This window comes from Schistocerca americana, chromosome 2 (assembly GCF_021461395.2).
Source record: "Schistocerca americana isolate TAMUIC-IGC-003095 chromosome 2, iqSchAmer2.1, whole genome shotgun sequence".
NCBI lineage: Eukaryota > Metazoa > Arthropoda > Insecta > Orthoptera > Acrididae > Schistocerca > Schistocerca americana.
In genome coordinates this window covers 721,916,501-721,932,423 of record NC_060120.1, presented here as the reverse complement: position 1 = coordinate 721,932,423, position 15,923 = coordinate 721,916,501, and the positions used below count along the sequence as shown (strand labels likewise).

General features: G+C 39.2%; 1 protein-coding gene across 1 annotated transcript in view; it reads right to left on the bottom strand.

The window, feature by feature from the left end:
- The window catches only part of LOC124594377 (adenylate cyclase type 3), a 686,894-nt gene that overhangs the window by 72,429 nt on the left and 598,542 nt on the right, over nt 1-15,923 (bottom strand). The window contains exons 16-17 of the mRNA XM_047132746.1: nt 13,070-13,152; nt 1,142-1,240 (exon numbers count right to left, since the gene is read on the bottom strand). Of these exons, the coding sequence (XP_046988702.1) occupies nt 1,142-1,240; nt 13,070-13,152 (182 nt within the window). The remainder of the gene's footprint in view (nt 1-1,141; nt 1,241-13,069; nt 13,153-15,923) is intronic.

Below are 15,923 nucleotides of genomic sequence, written 5' to 3'. Positions count from 1 at the left end.
TTCAGTTATACTACATAAATGACAAAGTTCTGGGAAAATATTGTATTATCAGACATTTTAGAATAAATTACTACTATCATGCGTATTTTATAACATCAAACTATATTCATTTCAAGAACCAGGAAGTTACTCTGTGGAATTTGTAAAATCATTTGGGAGAGTGAACACCACATGGCTATTAAAATTAGTGAGTAGAATCTATGAGACTGAAAGTATTCTATTACCTTGGAAGCCCAATAAACCAAATAGCACAAGCAAAGAAAGTATTCTTTACCAAAGAAAGTCTCCTAGTATCAAAAATGGGACTTAGTTTGAGAAAGAAATTTCTGAGAATGTACATCTGGAGTACTCCATTACACTATCAACTGTGAACTTAGAGAAAATACGAAAAGAAGAGAATTGAAACATTTGATATGTGTTCTTCCAGTTTGGGTCTGAAACACTGGTTTCAAGAGATTTCCATTTTGTGAGAAAATCTTGGGCATTACATGGCAAAACGGAAGATACGTAAGGTCACTGCAGTAGTTTCCACTGATGAAATGTTGTACCCAAGCAGAATACACCATAAAAACAAATCAGAAAAGTCTATCATAGCTTGTCCTCAAAATAAAAGAAATGAAAATCATTTGAATAAACATCCATCTTTTGGTAATATCTGTAGATTTGACTATGGATACTTGGTGAAACATAATTAAATGAAAAAAGTCATAAACATTCAGTTTTGTGGCCTAGGTTGTGGGTTATGCTGTAAAGTGTGCTAATAATGCAAAATGTAAATTGCAAAAATAAATAATTAGTGAGACATGTTGAAAAAATTGTTTTTTCATCTACCATTTGCATTATGTTAAAGTAATACATCAATAGGTCTTAAGATGATTAGCTGCTTACAAAACTAAACTGCATTACTGACAGCTGTTATGGAAGTCATAAAATCAATTCACTCTCACATTTTAGTGCTGCCAGTTATTCACTCCTACTGCTAATTACTTATATGGTTAACTTGCTTTGTGTGATGGTTTAATGCATTTCTATATCATGCCATTAAAGAGGTGCTGATTGTCTGTCAGTGTTTCAAAATATAATAATTGCCTTCTTCCAAAACAAAATAAAATGAACCAAGCTGTGTGACTTTCTAAAGTACCTTTACTGTGCGTGATGGGTTGAGACCACTTGCTGCCATGTATGTTGAACCAATTGTTTTGATCTTGATAATATCCTGGTAGTGTGGCTGCTCCAGCAACTGAAATGAATACAAGAAATAGAAAGTGTGAGTATATGCAGAAATTATAACAAAATTAAACATAATTGTAAATAAATGTAATGTTGTACCAACAATTGCTTTAGAGATTCTTCCTTGTTGTCCTCTTGCAGATCCAGTGAAAAAAATAAAAAATAAAATAAAAAGAAAAAAAATTATTTGTACAGTACTGCAGTGCCTGCGTTGGTAAGAAATATTACGCAATGTTCCTTTGGACATGCATGCACGTCTGAAGGAACAGGCACTGTGGTGACTACAGATGTATTTAAATACGTGAATATGAACACCCTACAGCTGGATAAAGGAATAATAAAAGTGAAAATCTGTTTCTTACTAGAACTTGAATCCCGATTTTCTACTTTACGTGAGCAGTCGCTTTAATCACTTTCATCACTATCTGAGTACAACTGAAGGCCAGACTGAAACTTTCATAAGTCATTGTCTATGTGTCTACAAACTTCGCTCATCCACATCATACCTGAAGGAACATTACATCTTACTTCTTAACCAACACAGGCATTGCAGTATCATATTTACTTGCCAATACCAGGCCAGTGACTTTCAGTTAAAATGTCTCCCCTTTACGAGAATTACATGATGTGTACAAGTGCAGCCTGTAGACTCATGGACAATAACATATGAAAGTTTGAGTCTGGCTGTGAGTGGTGCCTGAATAGCCAAAGTGTTAAGGTAACCACTCGTGTTAGGTGGGAAGTCTGTGTTTGAGTCCCAGTCTGTCACAAATTTCCATTGTCATCATTCCATTATGCAGATGCAGGTTGTTTAATATTTGCCATTGTCAATGGATTTCATGTTAACATTTGTTTTCATCTTGTCATTATTAAACATATTTAAAAATTTGAAAATCACTGTACAGTTTCAAAATTTTTTATGATCAAACTGACATAAAAATTTAACAAATCTCCTGAGAGAAACTGAACATCTGTGTGCTTTACTTCCACTCTCTACTAAAGTTAAAGAGCAAAATGACTACAGGAAAACTGCAATAAAATCAAAAACAAAATTTGTGTTGCAGGGACTGTTCAGTGTATAGAAGAGTCAAAAACATTTCTGGCGAAATTTAAAGCAAGAAGGGCAGTCCTTGGTAAAAGAAGTCTACTAGTGTCAAATATAGGCCTTAATTTTAGGAAAAAAATTTCTGTGAATGTACATCTGCAGCAAGACTTTGTGAGGAAGTGAGTCATGGACTGTAGGAAAATTAGTAAAAAGGGGAACTGAACCATCTGACATATGGATTACTGAAATATGCTGAAAACTAAGCAAACAGACAAGGAAAAATGAGAAGATTCTCTGCAGACATTAAGCTATTGACCAATGTGATGCAGTAGGAAGACTCAAGACACAATTTCCAACTTGTATAATAGAATGACTACTCTTTATTAACCAAAAAATATTAACAGTAAACATAGTCATAAATGAAATAAACTGTGACATGCATCAATTCACAGAGTAGCAAGCAATTATAGTTTGAACAGATGTACAGTTTAAAGACTTTTTTAATATTATGAAACAAGCTACTTACTTAAAAGCATTTTTTGGTGGCAAAATTATGTAAACATTTCTTATATTTATTTGGTCTTCTGGAGCAAATGTGTTTAAAGGGTTTCAATCCAAAAACATTACAGGACCTAATAACTTCTATTACATTAATGATAATGCAAGGTACGTGCAAAAAGTAATGAGGCAGACAACACTACAAGGAATTTGGCAGTGCTGTAGTGTTCTACTTGTGTAGACTAGTTTGCTCATCCCTTCCAGAAGCTCAGTCAGAATTTCAACTCTGTACAGCCATCATGTGATTTTTGAGACTGCCATTATGAAGTTGTGCTTTTGTTATGTTACAAAAATGTAACAGAAGCACTTAGAGCAAAGTTATGCCACCAAGTTTTTTGTGGGACTTAGGGACTCCATGACTGTAACCTTTGAAAAGTTGAAACAGGCCTGTGGGGAACATTCTTTATCAAGAGCACAAGTTTGTTGTTGGCACAAATCATTTTTTGTAAGGCTGAGAACATGTCAAAAATGATCCTTCAATTTCAAAAAACAATACAAACTTTGAATGTGTGGTTGCTCTTGTGAGATCACACCAACATTTAACAATAAGATTGATGAGTGACCTGTTAAACTTAAGCACTTACACTGTAAATCAAATTTTGTCTGTAGTTTCGCACATGTGAAAAATCTGTTCCAAAATGGTGTCAAAAAATCTCACAACTGAGCAGAATGACAATAAAAAACAATTGAGTGTTGATCTTCTTGAGAGGATTGCCAGTGACCACAAATGGTTCAATTGTGTGATCACAGCTGCTTAATACTGAATTTTTGAGTATGATCCTGAGACAAAACAGCAACACTAAGACATCTCCTCAGCTGAAAAAAGCTCAAATGAGCAAATCAAAGATCAAAACAAAGCTGATTTGCTTTTTTGATGGTAGAGGTATCATGTGTAAGGAATTTGTTCATCTAGGACCAACTGTCAACTAAATGTTGTACAAAAATATATCTTAACAGCTCAGGAAAAGGGTAAATCGAGAGAGACTTCACTCTGCAGACAAGTAGATGCTGCATCATGAAGATGCCCATGTCACATGGTCACTTCAGTCATGGAATTTCTGACCTCAAAAGGCATTCCTGTTGTTACCCCCCCCCCCCCCCCTCCCCCCCCAATGCCCCCTCACCCCTCCCTATTCACCTGAACTAAAGTCCTTATGACTTTTTTCTTTTTCTGAAATGGAAAAATGCCTTAAAAAATGCCATTTTGGGACTCTGGAGAACATTCAAAAGAATGTGACTGACATGTTAGAGGCCCTACCAATTGAAGCTTTCCAGTTCTGCCACCATGGCCAGAAACAAGGGCTCCACTGGTGTATAGCTGTTGAAAGGAACTACTTTGAAGGTTGTTGTTTGACAAAAATAAAAAAAGAAAACTTCGGTAGATGAAAAATCAGTCTCATCATTTTTCTCACACACCTCATACCTAAGTAGCCAGCAATAACGTGATTAACAAAAAGACAATAGTAAAGAAGAAAAGTATAGTTGCAAGTTATGTTTACAAATTCGTACTATGCTATGTACGCTCAGCACATGATAAATAATATTAATGTTAAAATGTGCATGTCATGAGAGTATTGTAAAGGCTGAGGATGTAACTTCTACCATAGTGGATGAAATGGCTGTGCTAAGATTAGTAAGTAATGCTAGGTCATGGGTCGTGAGAGATGGTGACTGGAAATGAGTGGCTACCAGCTAGTGAGATACAACTGGTAGAATTAGGCTTTTATTCATGTTAGGTACAGAGGAGTGGTTGCCAACACTGGCAGCAACATGTGCTGATGAATACCAGTCCAGTCTAGGCTGTTGACTCACCTGAAACCAGGGAATACAGGACATGAAGGACATGTACTCTGTAACCCCAGCATGCTTGATGATGGTATGTGCCTGCCCTCTGCAATGATCAGCAACAAGATGGTCCACAAGGACTGGAGAGCAACAACAAGGTGGCCACATAGCTAATGATCTGGACCCAAACACACTTCCCACCTGGGAGGTGGACACCAACTGGAGGTAGTCATCCAGTAGGTGACATGGCAGTGTGACGATGCCAGGTAGTATGCATGTGATCTTCTGTTCAGGTAGATGTCTGCAGCTCCTGGAGCCGAAGTCCAGGTTAGGTGACTGGCTGCATGTACCACAAATGGACTTTGAGTTACAGACTGATGCTGATGGCATCGCTTGGCATCACTTACGTACCAACACACTGTCTGGGAACATCTGAACAAACTAAGAATAAGAAACTGATATGTCTCCCACAGCAGCACTCCCGCCTCACAAGTGTGCCACCATTAAATTTTTGGCACTACCATAGAAATCGTAGCTCTGCTAGAGCTGCATTAAAAACATGGGTAGCCAACCAGTGCCGAGGTAATGGTGTGTCAATTTCATCAACACTTAATTTATTTACCATGAGGCTGGCCAAACCATGCATTGCATTCCTGGCACCATAGCAAAAGTGGAAGACAGCTGTGGGACAGGCCAGGAGGTTTCAACATCATTGATCCACAGAAGTGTTGTTTCGTACATGACTGGAAGCTGTGCATTGACATAACAAACATGTCATTATCCAATATAAATATTCGTTGATTTTAGCAAAGATATGCACAGTCTGGCAGCACCCATCCTAATACAAGGTCTGTGCCAGCCATCTCCATCTTATGGATCAGCCAGCAGCTGACAACAGACAGGCCTGCCTCTTCCATCAGATCACTCTCGGCTGATAAGTCCACCATTTGTAGACTTGGTGCCTTGCAACATGAGCTGCTCCCAGGTTTCTACATCAGTAGCCAAACCTCTGCCTTGGAGGGCAATGGTTTGTATCCCAAGTGGTACAGTCCTCTGCAATCCACCACATGTGCGAGCATTCTTGCACATATCATTGTTGCCTGTAAGGGTGAGCTCTCCTCTCAACTGACACCTCCATGAGAATTGTGGTAGACAGATGTGCCACTGGCATCTGCTGCATGCTGCGTCATTGTGCAGACTGGGCCATACATCGCTGAGTAAGCAAAACAAGTGTCAAAAAAGCTGAGTGTGGACATCATGGCCAGACACATAGCCAGCAGCTGGCTTCTCCAGCGGACAGCAGGGTCACCATACCACACGCCCAAGAGGGCAATCACTGGGGCAGCAGTGGACAAAGAATATTGTAGCACAAGTTGAAATGAAAGTGTTTCGCATTCCAGCTGTATTTTTCTAGCTAGCACCACAGTCTCAACCACCCTACTGGCGGCCACAACCTCTACAGTCTTCACTCAGTTCGGTGTCAAAAATGGAACAAATGTGTTGTAGGATAATGGTGAAGCAAATAGCATCATACTCCTGGAACCTGAACACAGGGCATTGGATGCCTTTGAAGGGGCTTACCACCCATAAGGCCCAGAAGAATTAGCACAGGTGCCTCAAAGGACTTATACTCTGCAGTGAGGTTGATTACAGAATTTGAGAAACTTATGTAGCATGGGAACACATGATGGACAAGGGTTTTTTTCTGCCAGTGTAAAGTGCTATATCAAATCACTGAAGTTAAGTGCTGTTGGGCTTGGCTAGCACTTGGATTGGGGGGGGGGGGGGGGGTTGCACTCAGCTCTTGTGAGGCGAGTTGAGAAGCTACTTGATTGAGAATGGTCATGAAAACTGACAATGGCCAGGAGAGTGGTGTGTGACCATGTGCCCCTCCATGTCCGCATCTGGTGATAACTCAGGGCTGAGGCTGGTTGATACTGTTGGGTCCTCAAGACAATTTTTTTTTTTAAGTGCTATAGATGTGGACAGACAGTGCATGTCCAGGGGCACCCTCAGCTGGTTAGGTATAGCATGGTTGGACACAGTCATGATTTTAGGGGCACTAAGACTAAAGAAATGGGAAAGAGACAAGTGTTAAACAGAAAAGGGAACCCAAAATCTGCCACACTGCATTCATGATAATTTTAATGCTAAGTACATATGCAAAGGCAAATGAGGTATAATGAGAATTGTGAGAAGCATGAAGCACAAGTTTTTGTTAGACACAGGGTAGTCCAGATGCAATTGAACCCATCACACTATAATTTTTGTGGAGTTGGGGACAGTACTGTTAAGTCTTTTGGTTCAGCAATAGTGAATTGGGGCAGAACATTTAAGCAATTTAGAGAAGTCTTACCTCGTGCAAACGAGGGTTACTGTATGATTCTATGGTTAGACTTTCTGGTAACACAGCATCCAAAAATTGACCTTAGGTAATTTGAACTTAGAGGGTTCATCTATCTTAAGGTGTAAGCCAGCTGAACAGTGAACAGCAACTCTAAGGTTTAAGTTGCATGATATTGCACCGCAAGGCATTGGGAAGTAACCGTGGGTGAGTGTGGAACCAGAGTGGCCTGTTGATATGTTGTGTGTGGTAGAACACTAGCAGAAAATGATGTTCTGGAGAAATCACATTGTTCTCTGAGAAGAAGCATTGTATGCATACAAGAAAAAAGTGACAAGAAAGTGGTATCTGTAAATATAAGTAATTTTGGTGCCAGTGATTTAAAGCTGACCAAGGAATTCCTGATAGCTAATCTGGATATCCTAGATGAGGATGACTGGGAAAATGCAGATGTGCATCATGATTAGATGCAAGCCACTGCCTTCTTGGCAGACCATCTGAAAGGAATGGAAAGAATGGAAACAGAAAAGTTGTCCTTAGAGTTTTAAGATTTGTTTTTTCTTTGAGGCCCATTTCCAGCAACACGTATGACCCAGCACTGAATTCCTACAGGGAATGAAGCACCAGTACATCATAAACCGTATCCTAGCAGATGGAATAGTAGAGGAAGCACTAGACCATGGAGGGCTGAAGACATCACGAGATGGACCTAAGAAATATTGGTTCTTCTGTGACTACATACTTCTTAACAGCAAAGTAGTATCAGATGTGTAACCAATACCTTATATCACTGAGACTTTCAAAAAGCTTGGGACAATGCAAGTATTCTCCCACCATAGATCTAAGGAGTGGGTTCCATCAGCTGGAGGTACTGCATGAGAACCAATGGAAGAAAGCATTCTTGGTCCCTTTGATCATTATCAATATTGACAACATCATTTGGACTAATGAATGCACCAGCAATTTTTCAGCAGTTGTTGGACTGGGTTTTAAGAGGTCTGAAAAATCAGCAATGTATGATATACCTAGATGATATAATTGTTTCCATAACAGATATTACAGAATGTATAGGACCGTTAAGAGGGGTTTTAAAAGGTTAGAGTGCTGAGTACTTAGAAGTGTCTGTGTTGGAGAAAGTTTCAAAATTGGGCATGTAATTAATACTGAAGAGGCTAAGACAGACCTAAGATTGATGCAGGATGTTAAAGATTTCCCAGTTCCCAGAAAAAACAAGGAATTACAATCATTTTTGGATTTAGCAAATTATCATAGAAAACTCATTAACGGATTGACAGGGGTGGCAAGACAGCTTATGTATGCAGTTGTGAAGAAATATCTAAAGTTTGAGTGGGCAAGGGAATGCCAAGATGCAATTGAGGAATTGAGTCTACTCATAGTTTTTCTGGAGTACAAGAAAGAATGTGTTGGGGTGTGTTTTGAGTCAGGTAAAGAACATCCTGTAGCCTACACTTCTTGACAGTTGAATAGACCTGAGAGGAACTACTCCATTACAGGAAAGGATATCCACAGTGTGATATATGGTCCTGCATATTTTCAGTGTGATTTATAAGGGAAGAAATTTATGGTGCTAATCAACCATGCAGCTCTTACATTGTTATTAGATGTAAAGAACCCTTCTTGTATGGTCACAGGTGCTAAGACTGAGTGAGCAAGGTTGAATATGATGTTGTACACTAATGTGGTAAGAAACATGGGAACACATTTGGCTTAAACAGATAGGTAGCAGTAATAGACAGGGGTCATGATCTAGCACAGTAGCAAGTGGTGCAATGTGCTGACACCAACTGCAAGCTACATGCAGCACAGCTGCATTTGATTGTATATGCTGCCCTGTTTGTAAAACAACAATGTTGGGGCTGTATGTGGTAGTGCCAACTAAGCCAAAGGAGGAAGTTCTGGAGCAGGCACACAATTACATGGTGCCTGAACATGGACCACAGAGGGTGAAGAAAAATGAATAACAGATTGCCAGAACACAAACTGTGAAGATGAGAAGGAGAGATGTTGACCGGTATATAAGAAATTGTATAGAATGTGCATAATGAGCAGATATGGGCCTTAAATGCCTGAAATGGATATCTTATGACCAATTAACTGGACTCCTGCAGAAAACTGTATTTATATTAAAAATTATTGATTATTTTTCATGATACCTGGAAATGATCGCCATTCCTAGCCTGAGAGCAGCAACAGTGGTGCAAGCATTGGTCAACAGCTGGTTGCTCAAAAGTGGTTCACCAGAAATCAAAGTGATGGACCAAGTGACAAAATTTATGTTTGATAAAAATAAAACAGCCTAGTAATTTGCTATGGGTTTGGAAATGAAGAACTATTACACCACATCTGTAAACTAATGGCAGGATAGAGCATGTGCATCATCTGTCAGACACTGAGTCACTATGTCAACTCACACCATAATGACTGGGGCACATATTTATCATTTGTTGAGACAACATTTAATTCAAAGGTACATTTTAGTACTGGGCTATATCTGCATGGGTTGGTTTATGGAGGGGGGATGCCTTTGCCATTTGACAAGATCAGCTTCAAAACTGGCAAGGACAGAGAGTCTGTTAAGCAGTTTGCCAAGACATTAAGATAGGTATGAAGGTTTTTTCGGGGGGCAAACACTGAAGCCCTAGTATGCAAAGGGAAGGTAGGTAATAGCATGGGACAAGATAATGGATAATCTTATCAAGCCCTTACATCCCAAAGGGCAAGACCAACAAATTTGTTACCAGGTACCAGGGATCTTATCAGGAAATTGAGACAACATCACCAGTTAACATCAAACCTCAGTTACTGACTCACACAACAATAGTTCATTTTGGACACCTGTGAACATTTTGAGGTGCTCTGTATGCACTGCCAAAGGTATCACCATCCATTATGGGAAAGTGAGAGGTAATACGAAGAAAGGTGAATGCAAGAACCTTGTGTGATGTGCACATGGAACTCCATATGAATTGAGGTCTAGGAAGTAGGAGATGACATTTAGTGTTGTGTACATTTAAGGGGTTAAGATGAATCATAATGGCAATTGGGGTAAGTATTAGGAAGCTGATGTGTGGCTGGTTAGCAAAATTTGGTTGTGACAGTAAAGCTGTTTCACATTCAGTTATATAATAAGTCTTTCTTTCTGTGTTTGCTGGGCAGCAGACCTTTCCAAAGGGAGGAGGAGAATGACTGCAACTTCCTGTTCCCAGTTTGCTGCATGCCAGGGATAAAGACGAGGAGAACCCTAGTCATGGTAGTGCTTCACCTCATCACCAGGAGTGGAATTATGACAGTGCAAATACAACCAATTGAGAGCAGAGTGTTTTCATTAGACAAGTGGATGTGGTCCTCATCAGTCATTAATGGAGGCTGAAACTAACTTTAAATTGATGAGACATGCTACCAGAATCAGAACTTATTGCACATCCACACACAAAGAATTTGCTGTTGCACTATCACATAGCAATAGAGTAATAGTCAAGGCTAAGATGGACCAGACACACCTTTGTGTTTTGATTCAATTTCAAGTTACCAGTAGTTACACAGTTTAAGTGTTTCACCATTACTGTTAAGGTAGGAGACCTTTTTTCATACAGGTTAAAACAAGAGAAGTATTGCTGATCTCAGAAGATGGGGCTAGGTCTGAAACTATGTTGGAAGATACTCAGCACTGTCAGAGGAGAAGGGTTACAATCTACCCAGCCAGAATAATTCATATTGGCATGGGCACATCAAAAATTCAGTTGTACGTAGGTAAGACAGATGGCCAGGATGGTATGACATCATAGAGCCATGACCCTACCTCCACCATTTCAGAAATAGTACTGTAATTTTGGGAGCTAACTGCTACAAGCAGGGAAGGCTTGCATGGGTTATGAGATTGGAACTGCCTGGCTATGGATTATTAATTAAGGGAACAGATTGCTGACATTTCACCTGTCAACTGCTTGTATAGGAGAGACCAAGTTAAACATTACTCAGTCACAGTTGTACTGGCCAGATAGACTACTAGCGGTGCTCCCAATGCACTATTTGACCTAATCCTTACTTTGAGTCAGCTAACAGACATGCAAGGGGAACAGATTTTGACAGGGGGGATGCTTTAACATGTGCTGCTAGTTCGGTAGGAGCAATGACATAGGGTTGTGACTGTAAGTGTCACAATAATGGGTGCAGAGGTAGTTTTGACTCTGTTTTGTGCAACTTTTGCCTACCTTAGGCAGAGAGGTACTCATTAGTGGGACCCCCAGTGTATCAAGTACCACTAGACTTGTTGACCAGTTATACATAAAATAGAGGAGTAGAATACAGGAATTTTCAGACAAGTGTAAAAGTAGTGCTAAGGGATGTGTATTCTAGAATTAAGAATGTGTGAAACTCAGAGGGCATGGTGCCCTGAATAAATTACTGTACGAGAATTTTGGGTGCTCAAATGGAGAAGAGTCATTATGGCAAAATGAGTGAGAAATGATGTTATATGTTGTTATAAGAGTAGTTAGCAATAAGAGGGGAAGTTCAACTTAATGATGTATGAAATGAAGAACGAGGATGGATGTGCAACACCCAGTGAGCTAGAACTGTAGGGTGAATGCACGACCTCTGAAACTTGTGATTCAAGTCACATAATTTTAATAAGGAAACTTGAATAATAAGAGTATATGTTGCTTTTACATATGTGGAGGCTTTTGTTACAAACCTGCCATGTGCAGAGACCCAGGGACTGGGTCTGTCCAAGGAGGAAGGTGTGTAATGCCACTGTTAACTTTTGGGCACAACCATGGGAACAGCAGCTCTGCTACGGCTGTGTTGCAAATGAGGGGCAGTCAACAGATAACAAGTTCATCAAGAGGCCTGTTTATCTCCTGTGAGGTGGGCTGACCTCTGCCTCACAATCCTGGTAATGTAGCAGAAGTTCAGTACAACTGCAGAACAGGCCAGAAGGTTTCTACTTTATTGAGCCACAGGGGTGTTAATTCATATGTGGTTGGAAGCTGTGCATTAACATAACAAACATGTCATTAAGGAGCACAGGATTTGAACAGAGATAGCTGCAGTCTGGTAGTAGCCACCACTATTTGGGTGTCATGCCAGTGACCATCAGGTTATGGGTCAACAAGCAATGACAGATGAGCCACTCTGAGGCTCTCTACAGCAGCTGCCAAACATATGCCTTGGAGGGCAGCAGTTTGTGCCCTGGTTGATGTAGACCTCCACACTACACCACCTGGATGACTGTTCCCGCATCCACCATCATTGGTCACAGGGGCAGGCTCTTTTTTCAGACCTAATATCTCCATGAGAATTGTGGTAGATGGACATGCCATTGACAGTTCCTACAAGCCATTACACCATGCAAACTGGGGAATACATTGTTAAATGGGCAAAAAGTGTGTCAGAAATGCTGGGCATGAACATCACAGCCAGACACACTGCCGGCAGCCAGGAAATATAATGCTCAACATGGTCCGTTTGCTGCATGCCAATGTGGGACTGATTGCAGCATTACTGCACCATGGCTGTTGTAGCAGAAGTTGAATAACAGCGTTTTACCTTCCAGCTGTGTTTTCCTAGCCACCATCAGCTAGTACCACCCTTTCCATCCCATGTGTCACCTCAACCAATACACCATAGCAGTCTCTCACTCCTGGCCCCTACAGAAGAGGCAGCAGGTCATACCATCCAGATGTCACTTTGGGTGGTGATGGCTTCATTTGCTCCGCTGAGCTAGAGCTGCAGGATTCCCCAACTTCATTCAGTTGATGCTAACTACCTTCTTATGCTTTGTAGACTTCCTGAATGAGTGTTCTTGCACTCTGAATGCATCTTCTTTCTTTATAGTTTATGGTCACAAAAATGGTGGAACCTCCCCCTGTATGGCATCATTTTACTGCACTGGCACAGGTGGATCAGTGCCCCAGATTAGGGAGCAAGTACATTATTTTGCAGTGTAACACTACACATAATAGAATACTATTTATATAAATACTTATGTTATCCCTTCCTCTGTCTCTGTCTCTCTCTTGTGTGTGTGTTTAGATACTGTTATACTGTTGTATAAAATTTTTAAGTTTTCCATGAGAACAACTTACTGCATCAAAATCCGAAATAACTTCATTCAGGAATCTTAGGCATTCCAGTCCTTGGTTGTTGACAGTTTCCTCTGAGTAAAAATCTGTAACAATAAGTGTGTTATTCTCATTCAGTTAATTTCTGTAACAGTCATTAAGTTCAAATTACTAATTCTGGTTATTATGAAATCTTCATGTCTGAATAAATGATTTCATATAAAATGTTGCATTATGCAAAGAAAAAAAGGAGAAATTCATAAAAATAAGCTTTTTTGATCAGAATAGCAAAAAAATGGTTAAGTACAACTGGGCCAACCAGAAGTTCTGTTAAGATTTATAAAAAGTGACTTAAGTAAGTAAAGTACAGCAAGCCAATCACCAATCTAAAGACTGTTTTGAATGTCACAGTGTTTTACTAGGCATGGTCCTAAAGAAGGTGGTGTGCTGTTGCTTTCCTCTTACCTTTGAACTGACTTATCGGTCTGTTATAGGGGGACCTACAATTCAATGTGGACTCTGAACCATTGTGAAACTCAGTGTTTCTCACATCAACAAACTTTGTCAGAGTTGAAAGAACTGATAAGAGTCAGAATAAAATCCTAGGACTGACTGGTCATTGAACCCTAAATCTTTGGACTTGTAATCTGGAATTTTATCACTGAGTTGTTGATACCTCTTTTCTCCAGTCCAAATATTTATTTGTGAATTTTATTGAGACGATATTTTTCTCTGAGGAGAGATGTACAGTCCTGTCACTGTCTCAGATTAATAACATAATTTGATATTAGCCTTTTCGTCTTAAATATAGAGATTTACATATTTTAGACAGTATATAGTTCTTGTGTGTGTAAGAGAATATTACATATTGTAAAAGATCACATCCAGTAGCAGAAAGATAAATAGCTTCCAGATGCAAATGTGACAACTGCTATTTTAGTAACAATAGTTCCCGCAAAAACAGTTAGCACATGTTTCTCTGCAAAGTAAATTTATTAACAGATGATAAGTAGGTGAATCCTTCTATCTGTTGATCAAAGCTTTTATGAGACCGAGATTCTTTGATACAATTTGTGAACAATGTTGTGTCTACAAGAGCTTGGACTACAGCCCTTAGTACCATCACAGTTCAGACACTCATTTATCATCTTCTGTACAGAATTGTGCAATGTGCTGTGGTATTAATAACAGAAAAGCAGTCATTAGAAACTAAATCTGTAGCTTGCTGTTGACCTTTGTACCAGATTATAGAACCTACCTGTAAATCTTAGACAAAGAGATAAAATCTGTTTTAGCAACTTGTACTGTGGTTGTGTAAATCACAAGTCAGCTGATTGTGATTTGTATTGCTAACAACAAACACCACTGGGAAGGAAATATACTTGGTTTTGCTGAACAAATATTTACCTTGTCTTCATTTTCATACAGAAGATATCTCACAGTGAGAAAATACTTACCTTAGCTTTTTGATTAAATGTTAACTCCATTTTAGCTTGCTATCCACTAAACAATTACAATAGAGTATGGCTATTAATGACTATTTCTAGTACCAATAGGTCATTTCTGTTTATACGAAATCCATAATATGAATCACTCTGAGCTGAGCTTTTAGTAGTTTTCTGTCTGGCAGCTATTGGCTTGTTCACCTATGAAGTGGGCAGTATCTGATATGATTTTGGGCTGTTGGTAAGTGTGCTTGTGCCATCAATCTAGTGTCACAGTTCAAACAGTCCTTTAAATTAACTGGAAATTCATGTATGTAAACTAAGAACAGGAGTTCATTCATCACTGATTCATTTATTCATTCATCATGTTACTTAGATCCCATCAAGAATAACATTCACGGATGTGGAAAAGTTAAGGTATACATTAACAAAAGACAAGTAAATCAGAGAATCTTAATCAGTATACTGTATTAACAGTAAACTGTCATTATACTGCTTAATGCTATTCACCACTATGCCATCTAAATTTAATTGACTAAAATTGTAAGAAAGCTGTTACACTGGGAAAAAAACTGCAGTACCCAACTTTATGGGACACTGGGATATGAAAAGGGCTGTTCTGCTACCTAGACACTTGGCTGGTAAGAGAACAGATTGCCCAAATAGGACTATCAAAGCTTCATGAATTGAAATGCTCATCACCACTGTTCATTGTGACATTAAAACAAAAACAAATTAAAACAAAAACAATTAAAATATGTGGTATGCTGAGCATCTGGCAGAACAGTAACTTGTCTGACACAGTGTGGGGTAGCAAAAGTAATTTACATGTCCCAGTTTGTAATACAGCCTGGGTAAACTCGCTTGGGAATAGCATAAGGACTTTTATCTATCAGGGCATTGTTGTTCACAGGTTGCTGCAATTAGAGACAACAATTACATTTTCACTGCCCCACAGGAATAGCATGTAGATTGCAAGTGATGTTCTTTGCAGTGATCTTTGCTCATTCTTGTTCCAGGAGACTTCAGCTGATCAGCTACAATGAATTACACTGAATCCAAGCTAGCCGAGGTCTTCATTTGTTGTTATAGGGAGACATAAATATTTGAGCTGTATAATTGGCAGAAAAATTATCCTTCCCTTCCAAGCTGTGTTATACATATAAGACTTATGAGCACCTATATAAATACATTCTAATGCATTATTTCTTTATACTATATTTGAAAGAATACTCTTTATGATATCACTACTAATATTAGTATGCATTGTAAATTGGCACTTGGAATTTTGGGAGCACTAGAGTAGAATCTCTTATGGTCACTTCCCTTTACCTCCTCTCACTCAGTAAATGAGTGTTATGGAAGGTATTCAGTACACTGGGTAATGCATTATTGAAGTACAGTGAGAACAAATCATAATCATACAACTGAAC